General features: G+C 47.1%; 1 protein-coding gene and 1 pseudogene across 10 annotated transcripts in view; both read left to right on the top strand.

Moving 5' to 3' along the window:
- Positions 1 to 8,371, top strand: part of ABLIM1 (actin binding LIM protein 1) — a 316,427-nt gene extending 308,056 nt beyond the window's left edge. For 6 of the 10 annotated variants that reach the window (XM_053583778.1, XM_053583779.1, XM_053583777.1 and 3 more), the window contains 4 exons: positions 549 to 556; positions 1,358 to 1,432; positions 2,369 to 2,449; positions 3,523 to 8,371. In XM_053583778.1, the coding sequence (XP_053439753.1) occupies positions 549 to 556; positions 1,358 to 1,432; positions 2,369 to 2,449; positions 3,523 to 3,636 (278 nt within the window). In that variant the 3' untranslated portion in view covers positions 3,637 to 8,371. The other 4 variants (XM_053583776.1, XM_053583773.1, XM_053583775.1 and 1 more) reach the window with 1 other exon arrangement.
- Positions 8,372 to 18,477: 10,106 nt separating this feature from the next.
- On the top strand, positions 18,478 to 18,571 carry LOC128582952 (uncharacterized; annotated as a pseudogene).

Genomic DNA, 18,571 nt, shown 5'->3' with positions numbered 1-18,571 from the left:
GGTGAGTTAGAACCCAGCCTGGGCCTACTAAACAAAAACAAAAAGAAACAAACAAAAAACTAGCTGGGCATTGTGTCGGGCACCAGTTGTCCCAGCTACTAGGGAGGCTGAGGCAAGAGAAACAGTTAAGCCCAAGAGTTTGAAGTTGCTGTGAGCTGTGATGCCACAGCACTCTACTGAGGGTCACAGAATGATACTCTGTCTCAAAAAAAAAAAAAAAAAAAAAAAAGTGTGACAGAGAGAAGTTCCGTGTCTGTGTGATGAACGCTGTGATGGGAGATGCGGAGAGAAGCAAGCAGCACCTTCAGGTGGTTGGGGAAGCTCCCCAAAGAAATGGATGTTTGGATTGTTAACTAAACTGCAGCAGGCACCTCCAGGCTTCAGGAGGCTGATGGGACAGGATATGCAGAGCTTGGGACTGGCAAGAGAACATGGTTCACTGGGGGAGAGTTTAGGGAATTCCAGATAGAATACAGTCTCTTTGTTAATGGCTCTGTGTTTTTCCACGGTCCTCCCCTTATGCTGTTTTCTTTTCCTTTCCTTTGCAGACTACCAGGTATGGAACACTTTGCCTTGAGTTAGTCACACCCGTGAAACAGCTGTTTTCCAGTGCGAGTTGCTTGCTCCAGGCCAACAGTTTCTGCTGAGAAGATATTTATTGTGATTGGTCTGTCATTACTACATAGCTAGGAAGAGCAGGCCTGCCTGGTGCCTGGGTCAAGCTGTCCCCAAGGCCTTGGGGACACTGCATGAGCCAGGCCAGGTGAAGGGGGGGACTCCCTTGCTTTCCCCTTGGAGAGTCCTCTCTCGGGTAGAGATGGGCCCACATCAGGGGTCTGCTTCTGTACAGTTGGTTCTGTTTTGTTAGTTATAACCTGTCAGTACACTAGTCTGCCCATTTCTCGCCCATTCCCAAATGAAAGGAAGCTCCTGCTTGGCCAGTTGAGCAGACCAGTTTGCTCTCACAGCATTTCTTTTCCTACATCTTGTAAAACTGCAATGGAGAAAAGGGGGAAAGTTCAAATAAAACTAAGATTAAAAATAAGAAAATAACAATAAGAGACTTGGCCTTTTAAAATGTATTATAAACTATAATATATGGACCCTAAATTGAGGAGCTAGTCATAGCTATTAAGCCCACATCTTTCCCCAACTGCAAAACAGTTGTATACAGCAGTATTCCTGCCCCTACTCAGTAGACATCTCATTTTGAAAAGTACATGGTAATTACTATGACATGTCTATAAAACCGTGATGAGGCTTTGAGATCCAACGGGGATGTTTGGGAGCCCCCAGAGTGCTCCTCTATCCCCCATGGTGTTCTTGTGTCCCCCTTCAATGAGCATTTCTGTCACAGACACTCCCAGATGGCCACATGCCTGCGATGAGAATGGACCGAGGGGTGTCCATGCCGAACATGCTGGAACCAAAGGCAAGTGTAGCTCTTCTCCTCTTTTCTCATGGGGTTGGATGGCCCTAGAAAGATTTGATTTTCTGTCTTTTTACAATTCTCAGAATGTTGAGTCCATATTTGCTCTAGGCTGGTGGATTGAAGCCAGCCATGCCTCAATGCACTTTCCATTCCGTAGTTTGGGCCACATCAGGTGAGCAGCTTGAGCCCTTTAATGGATATGTGCTCTGCGTTCACACTGAGGTACTAGAATCTCTTTCCCTGGATTTTACCTTGGCCCCTGCCATGTACGTTCCAAGGCACATCCAGTGCCAAGTGGAGCGGCTGTAGACTGCTCCAGACAGGGTGACCATCATGTCCCAGTTTTCCAGAATTTTACTCACTTCAGCACTGAAAGTCTTACTTCCCAGGAACCTCTTCTGTCCCAGGAAAAATGGGTGAGCTGGCCACCCGAGCTCTAAAACACCTGTACCTCTGGAGGTGTTCAAAGGCTTGTGCTGCCTGGTGAGCATCACCAGGACCGGTCTCAGTATGTCACTTGCTTCTAGGTAGACATGGCTCCGTGGATTCATGAGCCAGCTGTGGCCTGAGATTGTTGAACCCTGCACAAATGCATCGGGGTTCGTGTAGCAGCATCATGTAAAAGGCAACATGTTTACTTGTGTTTCAGTTCTCTTCCAATTTTTACCTACATCACCAATACATTGTACGTTAGTATTCTTAAACATTTATCAAAACCCGCCCAGGGCTCAGCATTCCAGGAGACAACAGTGGAGAGTCAGGAATCTTTAAGAATCTGTGCCCTGGGCACAGGAGTTTCTTATGATCTTGTAGGAGGAACACTCATTGCTTGGACCTAGTCATAATAATTTTGAAGAAGTTATATTTTGAGATCGCTAGGTTCTATATGGATTCTGCTTGTTAATAAAATGGAGAGGTGTTTTCTTTCCTTCTCAGATATTTCCATACGAAATGCTCATGGTGACCAACAGAGGGCGCAACAAAATCCTAAGAGACGTGGACAGAACCAGGCTGGAGGTAAACAGAAACACAAAACACTCTGCATTCCCCCACGACTTCCCCTAAGAAATGTTTTATTTCTTCAGTAAAAACACGAAAATTAAAAATCATTCTCCCATTATGAGTAGAACTAAGAGAAATTTGGAAGAAGATTCAGATTTACACTTTGATCAGCATTTAAATGCCTGGTGACATCCAGAAGGCAAAGTATGACCTTAATCGTTTTCTTTGGAAATGTGACATTGCCATAGTCATGGCTGGTGACGTAGAATAGGCGTCTCTGTCCCTCTCCAGTTGACCCCAGGTCATTTTCTTCCCCTCAGCCTCGGTTGAGTTCACTGGGCCTGGGGGAGGCTCTCAAGAAAGAGGCTTTTACACTGGATAGATTTTCTTCATGGCTGTTTCCGCATCCCTTGTTGAAAGGTTACCTTGGCGCACAGACCCAAAACATCCTTGGACATGGGAGACTAATCTTTGTAGTTTTCCATCCGAATGATTTTAATTAAGAAAAACTGTGGCTGCCAGTCTCAGAATCTTTCCTTTTTCCTGACAAAAGGCAGTAGCTTTGCATATTTCGTCAGGCTGGCACAGAAAGTAAAGGCCCCAGTGTCACAGGGAACTGTCCCAGGAGCGATGGCAGGTGGGAAATCTCCCTGGTGGATGAGGCGTCCATCTGACCTCCTACTGCCCAGCCAGGAGGAAGCCCCAGGACTCCCCGGGGACCCTCTGGCGGTCTTGCTCCTTCCCTTCCCCTTGCTGTGGTCCATGTTCCCTGCATCTCCTCAGAATCCCAAGGACCTGAAGTGGAGTCATCTCCAACACCATAAATCACTGTTCTGTGCCCTGTCCCCAGTCAGGGTTGTGATGATAACCGCTAACCCCAGGCCAGCTCTTTTATCTGGTGGGAAGGGCTCCTCGCCTGGCCTCACCAGATGAGGAGCATGGTTATAAGACCGCCTGGTGGCAAGCATGGAGTCTTCCTCATCTTTCTGCCTGACTCTGCAAAGTGACTCTTTATAAACTGGAGAGCAACTCTCAGTGCCACCATGTGACCATCAAGACTGACCCCTGCTCTTTTCTCTGTTCCTTAGCGCCACTTAGCCCCTGAAGTGTTTCGGGACATCTTCGGAATGTCCATACAGGAGTTTGACAAGTTACCTCTCTGGAGACGCAACGACATGAAGAAAAAAGCAAAACTCTTCTAACTCCCACGTGTGAATGGCAATTAGACAAAGGACTGACGGTGGCGGGGACACATAGGATGTGGTACCAAGGCCCCAGCTTGATTGGAGGATTTGCAAAGGACTGTCCCTCAGCAACACCAGAAAGGGAAAGTCCGGTCAAAACACCCATGAGTCGAATGTTGGGCCAACCAACAGCAACGCTTGCCAAGAGGCAATGGGGTAGAAATTTCTATGTTCCCAAACTCTGCAGTGGTGTCCCCATGTCACCCTTTACATTACTTCATGTGCACAACAGGAGCTACGTTTCTTCCTCCTTTTTCTCTTTTACGTTGTCCAACAGTAGTAACGATTATCTGGATAAGCCAGCAAGTGCCCTTAGGATGCCGCATGGGAATAATCAGTGGTAATAATTCCAAAGTCTGAATATATTTATTATACAGCACTGTGGCTGAGAAGGAAGCGGCTGAGGGATGTACCCATGTGGTAGCAGCGATTTAGCACCCACCTTTCCTAACTGGCCTCACTCAGCTCTGCCTGTGTTCTGGCAGGAGTGGAAGTCCCTCTGGGAACCAGGCAGCTCTGTTTGAATGAGCTGAATGTCAGCAAAAATAATTGTTAATAAGCTCCTGTTCTCTACTGTTTGCTGTGACCTCGTTGGCAAATTGCTCAGCTATTATTTTTAGTTGCTTAAAGAGAAGGAAAAAGAATGAAACATAATCCTCCCTCACCTCTTTCTGCTTCGGAGAGCTTGATTCTTGTTCTCCACCCAGGACAGGAGTTATCTTGGGCTCCACTTTTGCAAAAAAAAGGAAAGACAAAAATTGTCTCCTGATCGGCCCCATTGCATGCTGTCGGTGATTTTGCCCAGAAGCCATACCACTCTTGGCCAAAAAAAAAAAAGGTTCCATGTCCTACTGATGCTCCTCCCTCTGCCCTGTCTGCCATCCTATGAATCAGATCAAGCCCTCACTGATTTTGCTTTTTAAGGTTTTATCAGTAATAGACTAAGGAAAGATACCTTTTTCTCTGTGAAATCTCTGCATCTCCAAAGTTGACTCCCTCCAGTGGAATCAATCTGGCCTTTCCAGGGTCCCTTCTTGCCCAGCACTGTTGGCTTCATGGGGAGCGGGCATGTGTGTGTGCAACTCACCCAGGGTAGCTCCGTGAGTCTGCACGGGCTTTTTAATTTCTGCTCGAAGTTTGTCCCATTGTGCTGAAGCTTCTAAGAGACATTTGCACAAGCACGCATGGCTCAAAATATCAAGAGTGATGCAAAACTGTGCCCCCAACCCCGCCTCCTTCATGGAAGGGTGTTGGCACTTAGAAGCCGCATGCTGATGTAGCCCATGGCAGGGTCAGACTGAAGACCGCAGGGGGAAGACCAGGCTGCGTGTGGCAGCCAGGCCATCTGGCCAGAGCCCTCAGTCTACAAAACCACCTTCCATTTTGAGCTGAGGGATTCACCAACATATGCATAAAACCTCATCATGATTCCTGATATGAGTGAGTGAGAGTTTCTCCAACTTCACACACACACACACACGAAGTCAAGTCCCATCTATTCTCATGCTTTGAGGCTCTGCTTAAAATTTAAGTTCTGTTTTAAAGCCAAAGAAGAAAGCATTTGAATTCTCCGTTTTCCACAGCGAACAAAAGCTCAGAAATTCTTGCTGTCACCAGGGCTGGCTGTCTCTCTGATACCAGCGGTCAAAAGCAAGGGTAGTTTCTGAGCCCGTGTTGCAGACCCCTGGCTTGTGCCCTGCCCCTGTCTGGGGTGTTCTGGACATTACATGGTATTCTCCGGGGCTGGGACTGAAGGAATCTCAGTTTGCCTGCCTTCTCACTGCTGTGCTCTGAATGTATGCGGAACACTCTCACAAAGATGTACACACGTGTGTGTGTCTACTAACACCCTTAGCAAATGGCTCTGACGGGGTGGCCTGAGCAGACGGGACCAGCTCCTGCCTGGCCACACTGCTCTCTGCAGTCACACCCCTGCATGTGTGAGTCGCCTGTTTGATTCTGCATTTGTCCTGCCCTGTCTGCACCCACAGCTTCATAACACTGCCTGGGTGTCCTCGTCCCTGCTTCGCTCTGGCAGAGTGCAGGGGTGGGAAGGATGTTGCATTCCCAGTGTTTCTCGACCCCAGTGGACAACAGTGGTGGCCAAAGAGGGGCCCAGCCCTCAGCTGGTGGAGAGATTTTTTTTTCCTCTGTGGGGACGATACAGGACTGCCCATGTTTCACGCTGGTTTCTGAGTTAACCTACAGGCACATGTGGATCAAACACCAGTTTGTTGGGGAAACACGGGCATAAACAGTTGGTTTTTCTAAAATTGCTATCTCTTCGGCCTCCATAAAGAAGACATGGCTCTGTCCTAGAATTAGGACGTTAGACTGAAAAAAGAGGCCGCCTCCTTATGTTACAGAGACCCAGAGTGAAGGGGCCTGCCTCAGATTGCAATGACAGTTAAAGAACTGAACCCTAAACCTGCCCGACTGATGACACCCTGCTTCCTTGTATCTTTTGAACTCCGTTCTACATCCAACTTGAGGAGGAAAAAACAATTTTCTTTCCATATCATGTATTATGTTAGTTCATTTAAACTATTCCATGTAGAAATGCACTGCTGGGCAACAGCAGTGGCTCCTGTCTGTAAGCAGAGCCGTGCTGTGCTCAGGAAGGGCTCGTGAACACACACAGCAGAGTAGCCCCCCTCAGCAGAGGGCCCCAGCTGGAAGGAGGGGCTCACGGGACGCCTGGTTCTCCTAATTGCCAAATCTCTGACGTATGGGCTCAGAGGATCTAGCCATTTTGTTAAACTAGGCTTAGCGTGCTTTTTCTCAAAACGTCCAGGCCACAATTCAGGAGAGGGATATTCTCTGCTTTAACCCTGCCCTGTTCTACGCATGGAAATTCTAGTTGTTTGTACACTCAAATTAATGGAGCTCATTCACCCCAGGAAAGGAGTCGTTCCCGGGGCAGTCTTCCCTGCTGCACACATAAAGGGCTACGTTTCTAACCATTTGACTGACTTGGGACTCCGAGCGTGTTCTGATGGCATGACTCTGCAAATTTTAAGTGCTTCCCTTAAAATTTCTTCAAGAAAAATCCAGGCTATCCTGAAGTCTTTCTGTGTGACTTATATTAGGAGATAGGAAGAGCGTCTGGAAGCTCGTGCAGCCAGCTACACATCTGCATTTTGGTTTGGTATTAGTTTGAAATGTTCTTAATGTGACTTCTTCAATAACTGAACACAAACTGCCTGTTTTCTGAAACCTCAGAAGAACTAGACTGAATAGGTCAAAAAAGAAAAAAAAGAGAGGGTCCTTCTCTATCCATCGTGTCTTCTAGTTGTCTTCCATCACCTGCCCCCTCAATTCTGTCTTTGCCAAGCTGAGTTTCTTCCGAGGCAGAGGCTAGAGCATTTCTCTTGTTCAGCTGTCATCACTCCATCCCAATCTGATCTGTCAATCAGCTCTACCTGGGAGAAGTCTACCTGGTAATCTTTCTAAAACTTTCACTGAATTTCTTTACACTTGGAAGCAAACATCTTTTTCTAAGAATTGCTTCTCAGATGATTATATAAAATGTACATGCTTTTGCAAGTTTGAAAAATTAGAATTAACCATTTTTGACTAGGTAAGTCTTTCTAAAAACAAAGTAAATCTGGTGTTACTGTCCTCTGGCACGTTGTGGGGACAGGTGACCACTCCGGGTTGTGTTTTCACAGCCCTTTCTCTGTCCTGCAAAACAGTGGAAGGAACGGAACTGTCTCTTCCACCCCTCTATGTCCTCTGAAGCAAGCTCAGTTTTTATGAAATCACCCCTTCTGTATTTCTGTTGGCTAATTAATCTGTCTCTCCTCTGCCAGCCTTGATTTTGTTTGATTTTTAAAATTCTTTTGATGAACAAGGTGTTTGTCGATAGGCCTAAAACTGGCTCTTTCGTGCTTGTTTTCTGGGTAGAAGAACTTTTCTATCCAGCAAAAGAGACAATTTGGGCCTTGAGATAAATGATGCCAACTTACAGTGATGATATGCAGTCAAAGAATTTGCGCAAATACATCGAGCTAGGAAAAGACTTTGGCATTTTGTTTTTAAAGAAAAAAAAAGGTCACTATCTTTATTTTTCCATTTGCTGCCCAGGAGGCCATAGGAGATGGTGACAGCTACGCTTTACATATGGACTGCTATGTTTTTATTTCAGCAAGTTTAATTTACAGCAAACCCCAAAAGAAAAGGGGAGGCGATCAGTTTCAGCTGAGAGAAACTTTCTAAACGATGCACATGTATATCGCAACATTAAACAAATTCAACGTTTTCTGAAGCTTAGTGTAACTGAGTGGGGGTTGTTATCATTAAATAAAATTCTTCCCCAAAGAGTCTCCCAAGAGTGAAGTTGCTGTGAGTCACTTCGCAAGCCCCTTGCTGAGAGGTGGAGGCAGACAGCCCCAGGCAGACGCCCATTCGGAAAGATGCGAGGCGCTCACTGATCCTGTCTGTGTCTGCCAGTGCACCTTTACCTTCTGGAAGAGGAAACCACTGTGCACAAAACTTACGTTCCTTTTGGGTTTTATGTTTAAACGTGCACTTTCTATGAATGACAGGTCTGCACTGAGGCTCTCTCAGCTCTTTCATTTGAAGTTGAGTTTATGGAATTCTTTTTTTTTTTTTAAATGTCAGAAGGCGTACAGCTCTTCCTACCCTCCCTCCCCTTTCAGAAATATGAAAGCAAATATTTAGAAGAATTCCCTTTGAAAAGCTGTGTTGTGTTCCCTGTGACCCTGAGTGGGTGTGTGTCCGCGCCTGAGACCCCGTGCTTGCGTGCAGAGGACGAGGCGGCCTGCTGGTTCCACGCTGCTGTGCTCACCATCCCTGACCTGCCCCACGCTCTCGTTGCCAGGAGCACTTACTGTGCCACCGTAGCCCGCGTCACTGTTGTACTCATAGCCCGGGGAATAAAGTGGTGTGCTTTATTCAGAGATGCGTCCTCAAGTGCTTCATTTCTTGGTCCCTTGCCCCCATTGAAGATCCAACCCATTTTTAAAAGTACCAGCCCAACTTCCAATAACCAAAACAAAATCAAAATGAAACCAAAGCCTTCAGAATGCATTTTTGTCACAGAAAGTGGATGATGAAATGCAACAAATAGCAGTATATTCCAGGACTGTTTGTCTAATAAATAATTCAGACCATGTTGACTGAATTTACTGAGAAAAAATGTTAATGGCGGTGTTACAGTGTGCTTGTGTAGTGGACTGCAGTGACAGTCTCATTTACAAAAAGCTGGGCTTTTGAGGAGGTTTGCAGAAGAGCTGAGCCGCCAGGAGTGTGGACCATTTCAGTAGGAAGGTGGAACATAGCAGGAGGAAAGCCGCAGTCGGATCTCCAGCCTTCCCGGCACTATCACGACCTTCACGGGAAGAAAATCCAGATTTCAGCCTGTCTTCACTGCCGAGATTTTAGACTTGCTAGAAAGCACAAGGATCTGTACTCAGGATGGCCTGCAATAACCACAGCCTTCATGCTGCTCTGTGCCTTTGAGCCTGTCCGGAGGGCAGTCATGCTGGCCCCTACATGGGCCCTCCTCAGGGAACACAGTTTGGTCTCAAGACAGTGGCGAGTTTAGTTCACCGTGCGGGAAGTGTGTCAGGAGCCCCAGCTCATGGTCTGCACTGGACTTAGCTCTGCTTCCGCCCACACCAGCATCCCTGCTTTGGTCCATAATACCACAGCCAGGGGTCACCGTCAGTCCTTATCCTGAACACTCTGGCATTTGGCTCTGTGGCCGCCCTCTCAATGGAACTGGACTCCTGCCTCCTTTCAGTTGCTGGTCCTCAAAACTAGGTTAGTGGGTGTCTAAGGACCTTCACAGCAGCCCTTTGGTCGCCCTCTGCCTGGCTTCCCCTCTCCCAGTGGCCTGCCTTTAGAGCTCCCCCTCAACCTCCCGCAGAGCACCACAAGTTCCAAGCTCTCCTGCCTCCACAGCTTTGCCGGACGCATTTCTTCTCTACAATGCCCAATTTTTCCAGGAGGTGGAAAGCAGAGATCAGGCCTCAGGGGAAGGGGGTAACATTGATTCTTTGAAACCAGGCAGGTGCCGTGGTGTGCATCTGTAGTGCCAGATGCCCCAAAGGCTGAGGCAAGAGGATTGCTTGAGCTTCAGCAAGCCCATGGGTTGAGGTTGCAGTGAGCTATGATAACACCACTGCACTCTAGCCAGGGCAACAGAGCAAGACCTGTCTCAAAAACAAATAGTCATCCATGGGCTCTTTAGAATGACCCATGTGAATTTCCCAGGGGCTTTATTGCCCTAAATCAAAGATAAGCCCAAGTTCATGCTCTTTCTATGAACCTGTCTTACTGGGCCCAACCCAACATTACCTAGTAAATTCTTGGCGTGCCTCTAGTTGAACCTCCAGGTCAGGTCCAGCCTGTGTTGCCTTGTACTGTTAGCTTCATGTATTTCTGGTCTTCAGTTGAACCATAGTGAAATCTTCTCTATGTTGAGTGCCAGGCATCATAGCTTTGCATTAACCATATCCCTCTCCACCTGGACAACATGGCAAGACCCCACCTCTACAAAATGTTAAAAAACATTTAAAACTTATCTGGAGGTGGTGGCACACACCCATAACCCTAACTACTCTGGAAGCTAAGGTAGGAGGGTCACTGGAGCCCAAAAGGTTCAAGACTACAGTGAGCTAGGATGACACCACTGCACTTTATCACTGGAGCCCAAAAGGTTCAAGGCTACAGTGAGCTAGGATGACACCACTGCACTTTAGCCTGAACAACAGAGTGAGATACTGTCTCTAAAACCAAAAGCCAAAAACCATATCCCGTATGACATCTGTCCATGGCAGATTAAAAAACTCAGAAGCTAATTAAACATGGCTGACCACGCAGCCAGTGGGCAGCAGAGCTGGGATTGTCCAGTTCTGTCCCTCCTCGGATCCCCTTGCCCATGACCTCCTCAGGGTAAGGGTATGTCTCTCACATTCTAAACCTCCCAGGGCGTGCTATGGAGAAGGTTCTTGGTGAGAGCATGGCCAAGTCCTTTCATCACTACCACCCAGGTGCACTTACGAACAATGTGTGTGGGTTACTCTCTAGCTATGTGTCTTAGGGCCTCTTATTTAGCCTTGATTTGTCCATCTGAAGAATGGACAAAATGATAACACCCTGATTGTTGCTAAATGATGGCACATGTTGAGCACTGAGCCTAGTACCCAGCTGAGTAACTGCTTGAGAAACATTAGTGATCTTCATTCAGAGAAGTTTAGCCACTGGCCTAAAGAACCCTGTAAGCTCTGTGCGCCTCACCTTCCTCATCGGTAAGTTAGGAATAAACACCTGCTCCAGCTGCCTCATGGGTTTCTGAGGGCAAACGAAATTATAGTCGGATACAGGACAGCATAGCGGTTACTCAATACTAAGAGTGTCTGGTGCTTGGATAAGGTCTAATACCATTTAAAATAATCATTTGAGAATTTTAGTTTTTGTTTTGTTGACAGAGCTTTTCTCACCAATCCTCCTTCTAGTCCTCATAGACAGAGCGTGGCATTAAAACAAGCCCACCACCTCTCTTAGATTCCTCTCTCCATCCACTAGCAGTCTAGGGTAGCGATGCTTTCGCCCTGTCTTAATTAGGAGTGGTAATAACCAAAAGCTTTCCACAGCAGCCAGGGGCAGGGTACAGCATCAAACCACCTGGTGTGAGTTCCTGTAATATCTAGCTGTACAACTAATGACAATTTGCTTAAGTTCTCTAAACCTCAATTTCCTTTTTTTATAAAAGAACAGTAATAACGATACCTACCTCAAAGGGTCATCGTTAGAATTCATGTAGGATGGGAGCCAGCATGATACTAAATGAGTAATCAGTTTATTAATGAAGTAGCTGTCCTGTGATAAAGGCCTACTATTTCCCCAGCCCCGAGCTCAGCATATTATGCGGTTGTTTTGATACAGTTCCTTGGTGCCACTTGTATTTTACAGTTAAGAAAACAGACCCAGAGAGGCTAAGTGTCTTATGGGAGATCCCTACTGAACAGTGGGCCTGGGATTCAGACCCCATCTCTCCAGCCCAAGCTCTGCCTGTGGGCAGGGGTCACTCAGAGAAGGGCACAGGTGCCCCCTAGCGCTTTTACCACCGTCCCTGCACTGTGGTCAGCTGGGGATGGGGGGTGCTCAAACTGGAAGCGTGCAGAGGTGCTGGGTTGGGGCTCAGCTCTTTCAGAGTTTTCTGGGTGAGGAGGATTTTCCTACCCAGCTCAACAGATGCTTGGAAACACCCCCTGCAGAAGAGCTGAGGCTCATTCCCCTGAAAAATGGCATTGGTTCCAGAAAGATCTTTCCAATTATACTACTCCAAAGTACCAAAGGCTGAGCTGGCAGTCCGTAGTGTGTTTGGGGACATTTCCTCAGGTCAAGAAGCCGCCAGTCCTGCTCAGCCCCTCCTGCCCTTCCTGGAAGGAGGCCCCTTCCCTGCAGGACAAACAGCCTTGCCCGGGTGTGTCTGTCAGCCCAGCCCTGCTGGGTGTGGCCCAGCGTGGGACGGAAAGTGCTAGGAGGGGTGGGGACTTGGCCTTGGCAGGAGAATAGTGCCCAGAGCATTAGGGATTCCCAGCCCCAATCCTACAGGCCTGTCTCTACACCCTAAATTCCCTTCTCCCCCACCTGAGGCTTGGACTCTGAACTAAAGTGTCTCTTCTTCTTCTGCAGAGCCCAGGCTGCAAGACTCTGGGCTATGGAAGAAGGGATAATAGGACCACACATTTATTTTGCTTTCCAATCTCAACTGCATGAAACTGCTCTCCAGGGCCTGCCATTGTGCTTAAGCACAATGGCAGGCCCTGGAGAGGACTTTCTGTATTTATTTGTGCTGTCCCCTGCTGCTGCCTCTTAACTCAGCCCTTCCCATCAGATAAAAAGAAAAGTGAGCTTGGGAAACCTCCTTTCCAGAGCAGAGGCTGTTTCTGCTTTGCCCTTAGCATGTGTTAGCCGAGGGCCCTCCCAGAACTTCCTAAGAGGCTCCAGGCAGCAGGGCAGGGCCACAAGCAGCTTCGAGACCCAGAGCTTTCGAGATTCAGACTCCCAGGTATGTGAGTCCAGAGGATAAGAAGAGGATGGTCTGACAGCTGAGGGCCTCCTCCAGGGCTGGGCTAAATCCCTTATGCAGACTATCTCATTCCATCTGAGGAGAGCACACCCAGGCCTGGGACAGGTGGCCCACTGACAGGTGGGAAGGAGTCTAGCCCCTGTCCATCAAGTCCAAATGCCACCATCCTCCTCAGGCAGTCAGGCTCTCTGGGGGTCTCCGCATTGTTAGCACACGGCTTTCTAAGGATTTATCAAAAGAACTGTATTTGCAAAGACAAATGCCCGCCTTTCCCAGCAAGGTGGAGGCTGGCCATGAATAACAACATTTTGTTCTTAACTGACGGATGCTGGCACAGAAAGACTAGGTTCTTTCGTTCCTGCTATTGTCTTAAAACATATGCTTCTTTTTTTTTTTTTTTTTTTTTTGAGACAGAGTCTCACTTTGTTACCCTGGGTAGAGTGCCATGGCATCATAGCCCACAGCAACCTCAAACTTCTGGGCTCAGGTGATCCTCTTGCCTCAGCCTCCCAAGTTGCTGAGACTCCAGGCACCCACCACAATGCCTGGCTGTTTTTAAAGATGAGGTCTTGCTCTTGCTCAGGCTGGCCTCGAACCTGTGAGGTCAGGCATTCCACTCGCCCCAGCCTCCCAGAGTGCTAGGATTACAGGTGTGAGCCACCTCACCTGGCCCCTTAAAACATATGCTTTTTTTTTTTTTTTTTGCAGTTTTTGGCCAGGGCTGGGTTTGAACCCGCCACCTCTGGCATATGGGGCCAGCGCCCTACTCCTTTGAGCTACAGGCGCCACCCAAAACATATGCTTCTCAATAAAAAGTTAGAAGATGTTGATGCCAGTTACTTTCCCATCAGATAGGAGCAAGTCAGCTGCTTCTCCTATTTAAAAAAATTATTACGCCTCTCCCTCACATAAAAACAAGGTACTTCAGACAACTTTGAGTAAACTGCTGGTATTTATTAATTAATCATTGTTTTACTTGAATGGCTTCCACTTAATGCAGCCAACGACCTACAGTCCTCACACGTGACCTGGGTAGGTGTCCTTACCCTGTGTACACAGATGAGAAGTTGGGGAAGGAGCTTGAAAAGGAGCCCAATCTGGAGCCAGGTCTGACTGCAAAGCTCAAGTTCAGTTGGCAAAGAGGTTTTGATTTGGTCAATCTGGACTGGGATCTGGGGAAGCTGAATCTTCCAAACAAAAATGTAAAAGTTTCCGGGTGATTCTGATGATCAACCATGTTTGAGAACCCCTGCTTCACACCACATGGTCTCAGGCCAAAAGTGGAGCTGTTCTGTGACCGACCAAGCATCCAACTGGATGACAGCCAGGCCTCGTCACTCACTGTCACCCTCATCCATGAGAACAGGAGTCAGATAAGGCCTGGGAAGTCTGTCCTCACTGCCACAACCCCAGCCCCACAGGCCGGCACAATCTGGAAGATGCCATCAGAAGCTTCTCAGGTGTCACCTCATTTGCAAGCAGATTGTTTCACTTAAAACCCAGAAGTATGAGATGATGGAACCAGCAAAGTGCACAGTTGCATGGAGGAAAAGCGATTCTCTGATTACAAAACCTCTTTTACACCAAGTGGTTTTGGGAGCCTTTATATATCCTCTGCATCTGCAGTGAGTTGAAATAGCATCTCCCAAAAGATATATCTGCTTGCAACCTCAGAAGATGACTTTATTTGGACTAAGCAGAGGTTCTCAACCTGTGGGTCGCGACCCACAGGAACTGTATTAAAGGGTCTTAGCATTAGGAAGGTTGAGAACCACTGGACTAAGGGTTGTTGCAGATATAACTAAGCTAAGAATTGAGATGAACTCATCCTACAGTCTTGTGGGCCTAAATCTGATAATGAGTGTCCTTGTGAGAAGCAAGGAGAAGGCGCAGAGACACAGAGGGCGCTGTATGGAGACCAAGAGGTGAAATTTGTGTGGCCACCAGCCCAGCAGAAGCTAGAAAAGGCAGGCGGGGACCCTCCCCCGGAGACTGCAGCAAGAGCAAGGCTCCGCCCACACCTCGATTTTGGACTTCTGCCTCTAAGACTGTGAAATAATAAATGTTAAGCCACCAGGTTCATGGTAATTTGTGACCGCAGCCCTTGGAAACTAATATTGCATCCTCACGAATGAGGGGTGATGTGTAACTCATCTCAAGGTGGAGCAGGAAAAAGACGGAGACGGACTCCTCTGGCGGCTGAGCCCAGGGCCTCAGGCCACCAGGGAGTCACTGCTTTGGTATGGAGAAAAGAGTTCTGCTTCTCTAACCCTCGGGAGGCAGATCAGGATCTGGGTTTTTCCCTGCTAGAAAAGAAAAGATCAACAATTGCCTAATTACCAGTTGGCCTGCCTAGCAGACCTCTATGACCCCACCTCATGGAATGTGTTCAGCAGGTGAGGCGAGTGCAGCCCTCCTTGGGACGGAGCCCACTTGGCAGAAGAGGCCTGGCTGTCCACTGGGTGCAAGGCTCCTTCAGGTCAAGGCCTTTCTGGCTCATCAGGATGGCCCTGGTCCTGGGCTAGGTCAGAACTCTGGGTACGCACGGACACCAACATCCGCCATTTCCACACCAGCATGCAGGGTCAGAGGACCTGCTCCTTCCCGCCCTGTCCTGGACTCAGGAGAAGCCCTGTGTGCTGACTCCGTCAATATCGGAGCCGCTGACCGGCAGCATACACTGGGCGAGTGACCAGTGCCTCAGTTTCTTCATCTCCACAAAGAGGGCGACAATGCTTATCCCGGAGAGTCTCGGGGAGATTAAATGAATGAGCGTGTGTAATACACTTCAGACAGTGCTGGCACAGAGTAAAACTCTACGAGAGGGGGCGAGGAGTTGTCATCATGACTAGTAGCCATGTTCAGGGTGTTATCATCCTCAGAGGAAAAGAGCCTGCACATTAGTGGTTTTAAATCTAAATGAGCATATCTGTAGCCCAGGGAGTTTATTTAAAATGCAGACTCCCAGGCTTTACCACCAGAATTTGATTTAATAGGCCTGACATGGAACCCAGTAATTTCTTGTGTGTGACAGAGAGATTGTGAGTTTTAACAAATCCCTCAAGTGATTCTTGGGTTGGTACTTCACAAATTATAGTTTTTGAAAACATGAGAGAGGCTCGGCAACCGTAGCACAGTGGTTACGGCACCAGCCACATGCACCAAGGCTGGTGCGTTCGAACCCAGCCCCTGCCTGCTAAATGACAGTGACAACTCCAACAAAAGAATAGCCGGGCGTTGTGGCGGGCACCTATAATCCCAGCTACAAAAACATATTATGAAGGCAGAGGGTAAAATGATAGTTACCAAGGGCTGAGAGAAGAGGGAAGCTGGAGAATTGTTGGTCAAAGGTTACAGAATTTCAGTCAGACAGGTGGGGGTAAGTTCAAGAGATTTTGGGGATACCCTGGAGACTGTGGTTAATGACAATGTATTGCGTACTTGAACATCGCTAAGAAAGAGTAGATTTTAAGTGTTCCCATCACATACACATACAAATGGTGAACATGTGAGAAAAAACAAAAAGCCAGTAATTCAATGATTCTTTCCAGTATGGGACAAAATATTATGTCAAAGCTTTGAAGTTCTTTAAGATTTTTCCGGAATTAAGAAATAGATTTTTTCCCTCCCTTTGGCTCCTGTTGCTTCTTTGCCAGGCACGTGAGCAGAGGCTGGGGAGCATCTGCCGCTCCCAGCACACACCCAGTGGGCCTGAAACAGCCTTTTGCTAACTACAGCCAGACACCTCTACAGCTGCCGCTTTGATGTTCAAGGGCGCTCCTTCTTCTTTGTTGCCAACCCAGGAGAACTACCTGTAAAACATTCTGAAAACCACCAGGGGTGAGCTTCCAGATGGAAAATGGGCTTTTCCTCGAATCTCTGAGTCCTTGGCCCTTGAATGGACAAAGTACCCTTCCCTTCTCTCCAAGTACCCAGGAAGTGGATGTTACGTAAAAACCTACCCATACTGAGGAGAAGAAAAAGTGCAACTCCAGGGAAGTGGCCCTCCCTGAAGTGTGACCTTTGCCTTCTCAAATCTGGCTCTATTCGGACTGAAGGCAAGAAGTTGTCTTTCCATATTTAGGGCTTACCCATTATTTCTCTCTCTCCTGCTCCTTTCTACCTAAATATGGTTCCAGATTTTCAAAACACACTGTGAGAACACGTTGGTTGGTTGTGCAACTCCACATTCATGGTTTCTGGGTAATGCGACAAACACTGCTACCAGAAGGCAGAATGGAATACATAACTTCCTGCAGATCTGGGCTAACAAGATTCGAGTGTTCGCTGCGTGCTAAGTGTGCCCCATTCAGTGAGTGCTTTTTGAATGATCAGAAATGATTTTTCCTTGTGGTCATTTTTCTTAATCCTCAATGGGATAAATAGCTCTAAAGCAATTCTAGTATGTCATTTTTTAATTTCAGAAATATCTATATTGTATCTAAAGCAAGAGACACAGTGTTTGGCCTCGTGGAAAACATGAACCTGAACAAACACAGGTTGGGACTAGGGGAGCAAGGGAGGTGCACCTTGCTCAGGATTGAAGGTGATGCCCACTCTTGGGGTTATGCAGCTATGCAAACGCTGAGCCAAGCAAAGCACAATCTCTGCTCTCAAAGAGCTTAAAGTCTGGAGGGCAACATAGACAAAACTCGGAGATGAGATAGGAGGCCTACAACAGATGGAAAAGTACTTAAGATGAAATAAAATGGACCAAAGACTGAAATACAAAATTTAAAATTTCTAGAGGATGGGCGGCCCTGTGGCTCAAAGGAGTAAGGCGCCAGCTCCATATGCCAGAGGTGGTGGGTTCAAACCCAGCCCCGGCCAAAAAAAAATAAAAATAAAATAAAATTTCTAGAGGAAAGTGTAGGAGATAATGTTCATGACCTTGGATCAGGCAAATTGTTCTTAGAAATGATACAGTATGATTCATGAAAGAAACCAATTGATAAATTAGTCTTCATCAAAATTAAGTATGTCTGCTCTTTGGAAGACATTGTAAAAAGAATGAAATGATCAATCTCAGAATGGAAAAAAAATTGCAAATTACGTATCTGATTAAGGACTGGAATCCAGAGTAAGTATCTAAATAATTTTCAACATAAAGTTCTGGCTAGGGTGCAGAGAAAGTGGAAGTCACACCTTGCTGGTGAGAATGCAAACTGATAGGATACTTGAGAAAATACTTCCAGGGTTTCTTTTTCTTTTCTTTTCTTTCTTTTTTTTTTTTTTGTGACATTCTCACTATGTCACACTCAGTAGAGTGCCATGGCGTCACAGCTCACAGCAACCTCCAACTCTTGGGCATAAGCGATTCTCTTGCCTCAGCCTCCCAAGTAGGTGGAACTACAGGCACCTGCTACAACGCCCAGCTATTTTTTGGTTGCAGCCATCGTTGTTTGGCAGGCCTGGGCTGGATTCAAACCCGCCAGATCTGGTGAATGTGGCTGGTGCCCTAGCTGCTGAGCCACAGTGCCAAGCCAATTCCACGATTTCTTATAAAGCTAAACATACACCTATCACGTGACCTCGCAATTCCACTCCTAGGTATTTGTCCAAGCAAAACCCAGACCATAGTTCACACAAAAACCTATGCATGCGTGTCTATACCGACTTCATTCATAATCACCAAAAAACCAAGAAATATCCCGAACGTTCTCCAACTGGGGAATGGATAGACAAACTATAGTTCATCCATGCAATGGAATATTACTCAACAATAAAAGGAAATAATCCTTTCATTGTTCATAAGTGTGATGATTGGGTTTTCACACTCTCCTACGAGATGTGCCTCCTTTGTTACGACAGCAAATTACCCATCTGATG

The sequence above is a fragment of the Nycticebus coucang genome, chromosome 3 (assembly GCF_027406575.1).
Source record: "Nycticebus coucang isolate mNycCou1 chromosome 3, mNycCou1.pri, whole genome shotgun sequence".
Taxonomy (NCBI): domain Eukaryota; kingdom Metazoa; phylum Chordata; class Mammalia; order Primates; family Lorisidae; genus Nycticebus; species Nycticebus coucang.
Note: the sequence above shows the minus strand (reverse complement) of the source record. Positions and strands in the feature narration are given on the sequence as shown.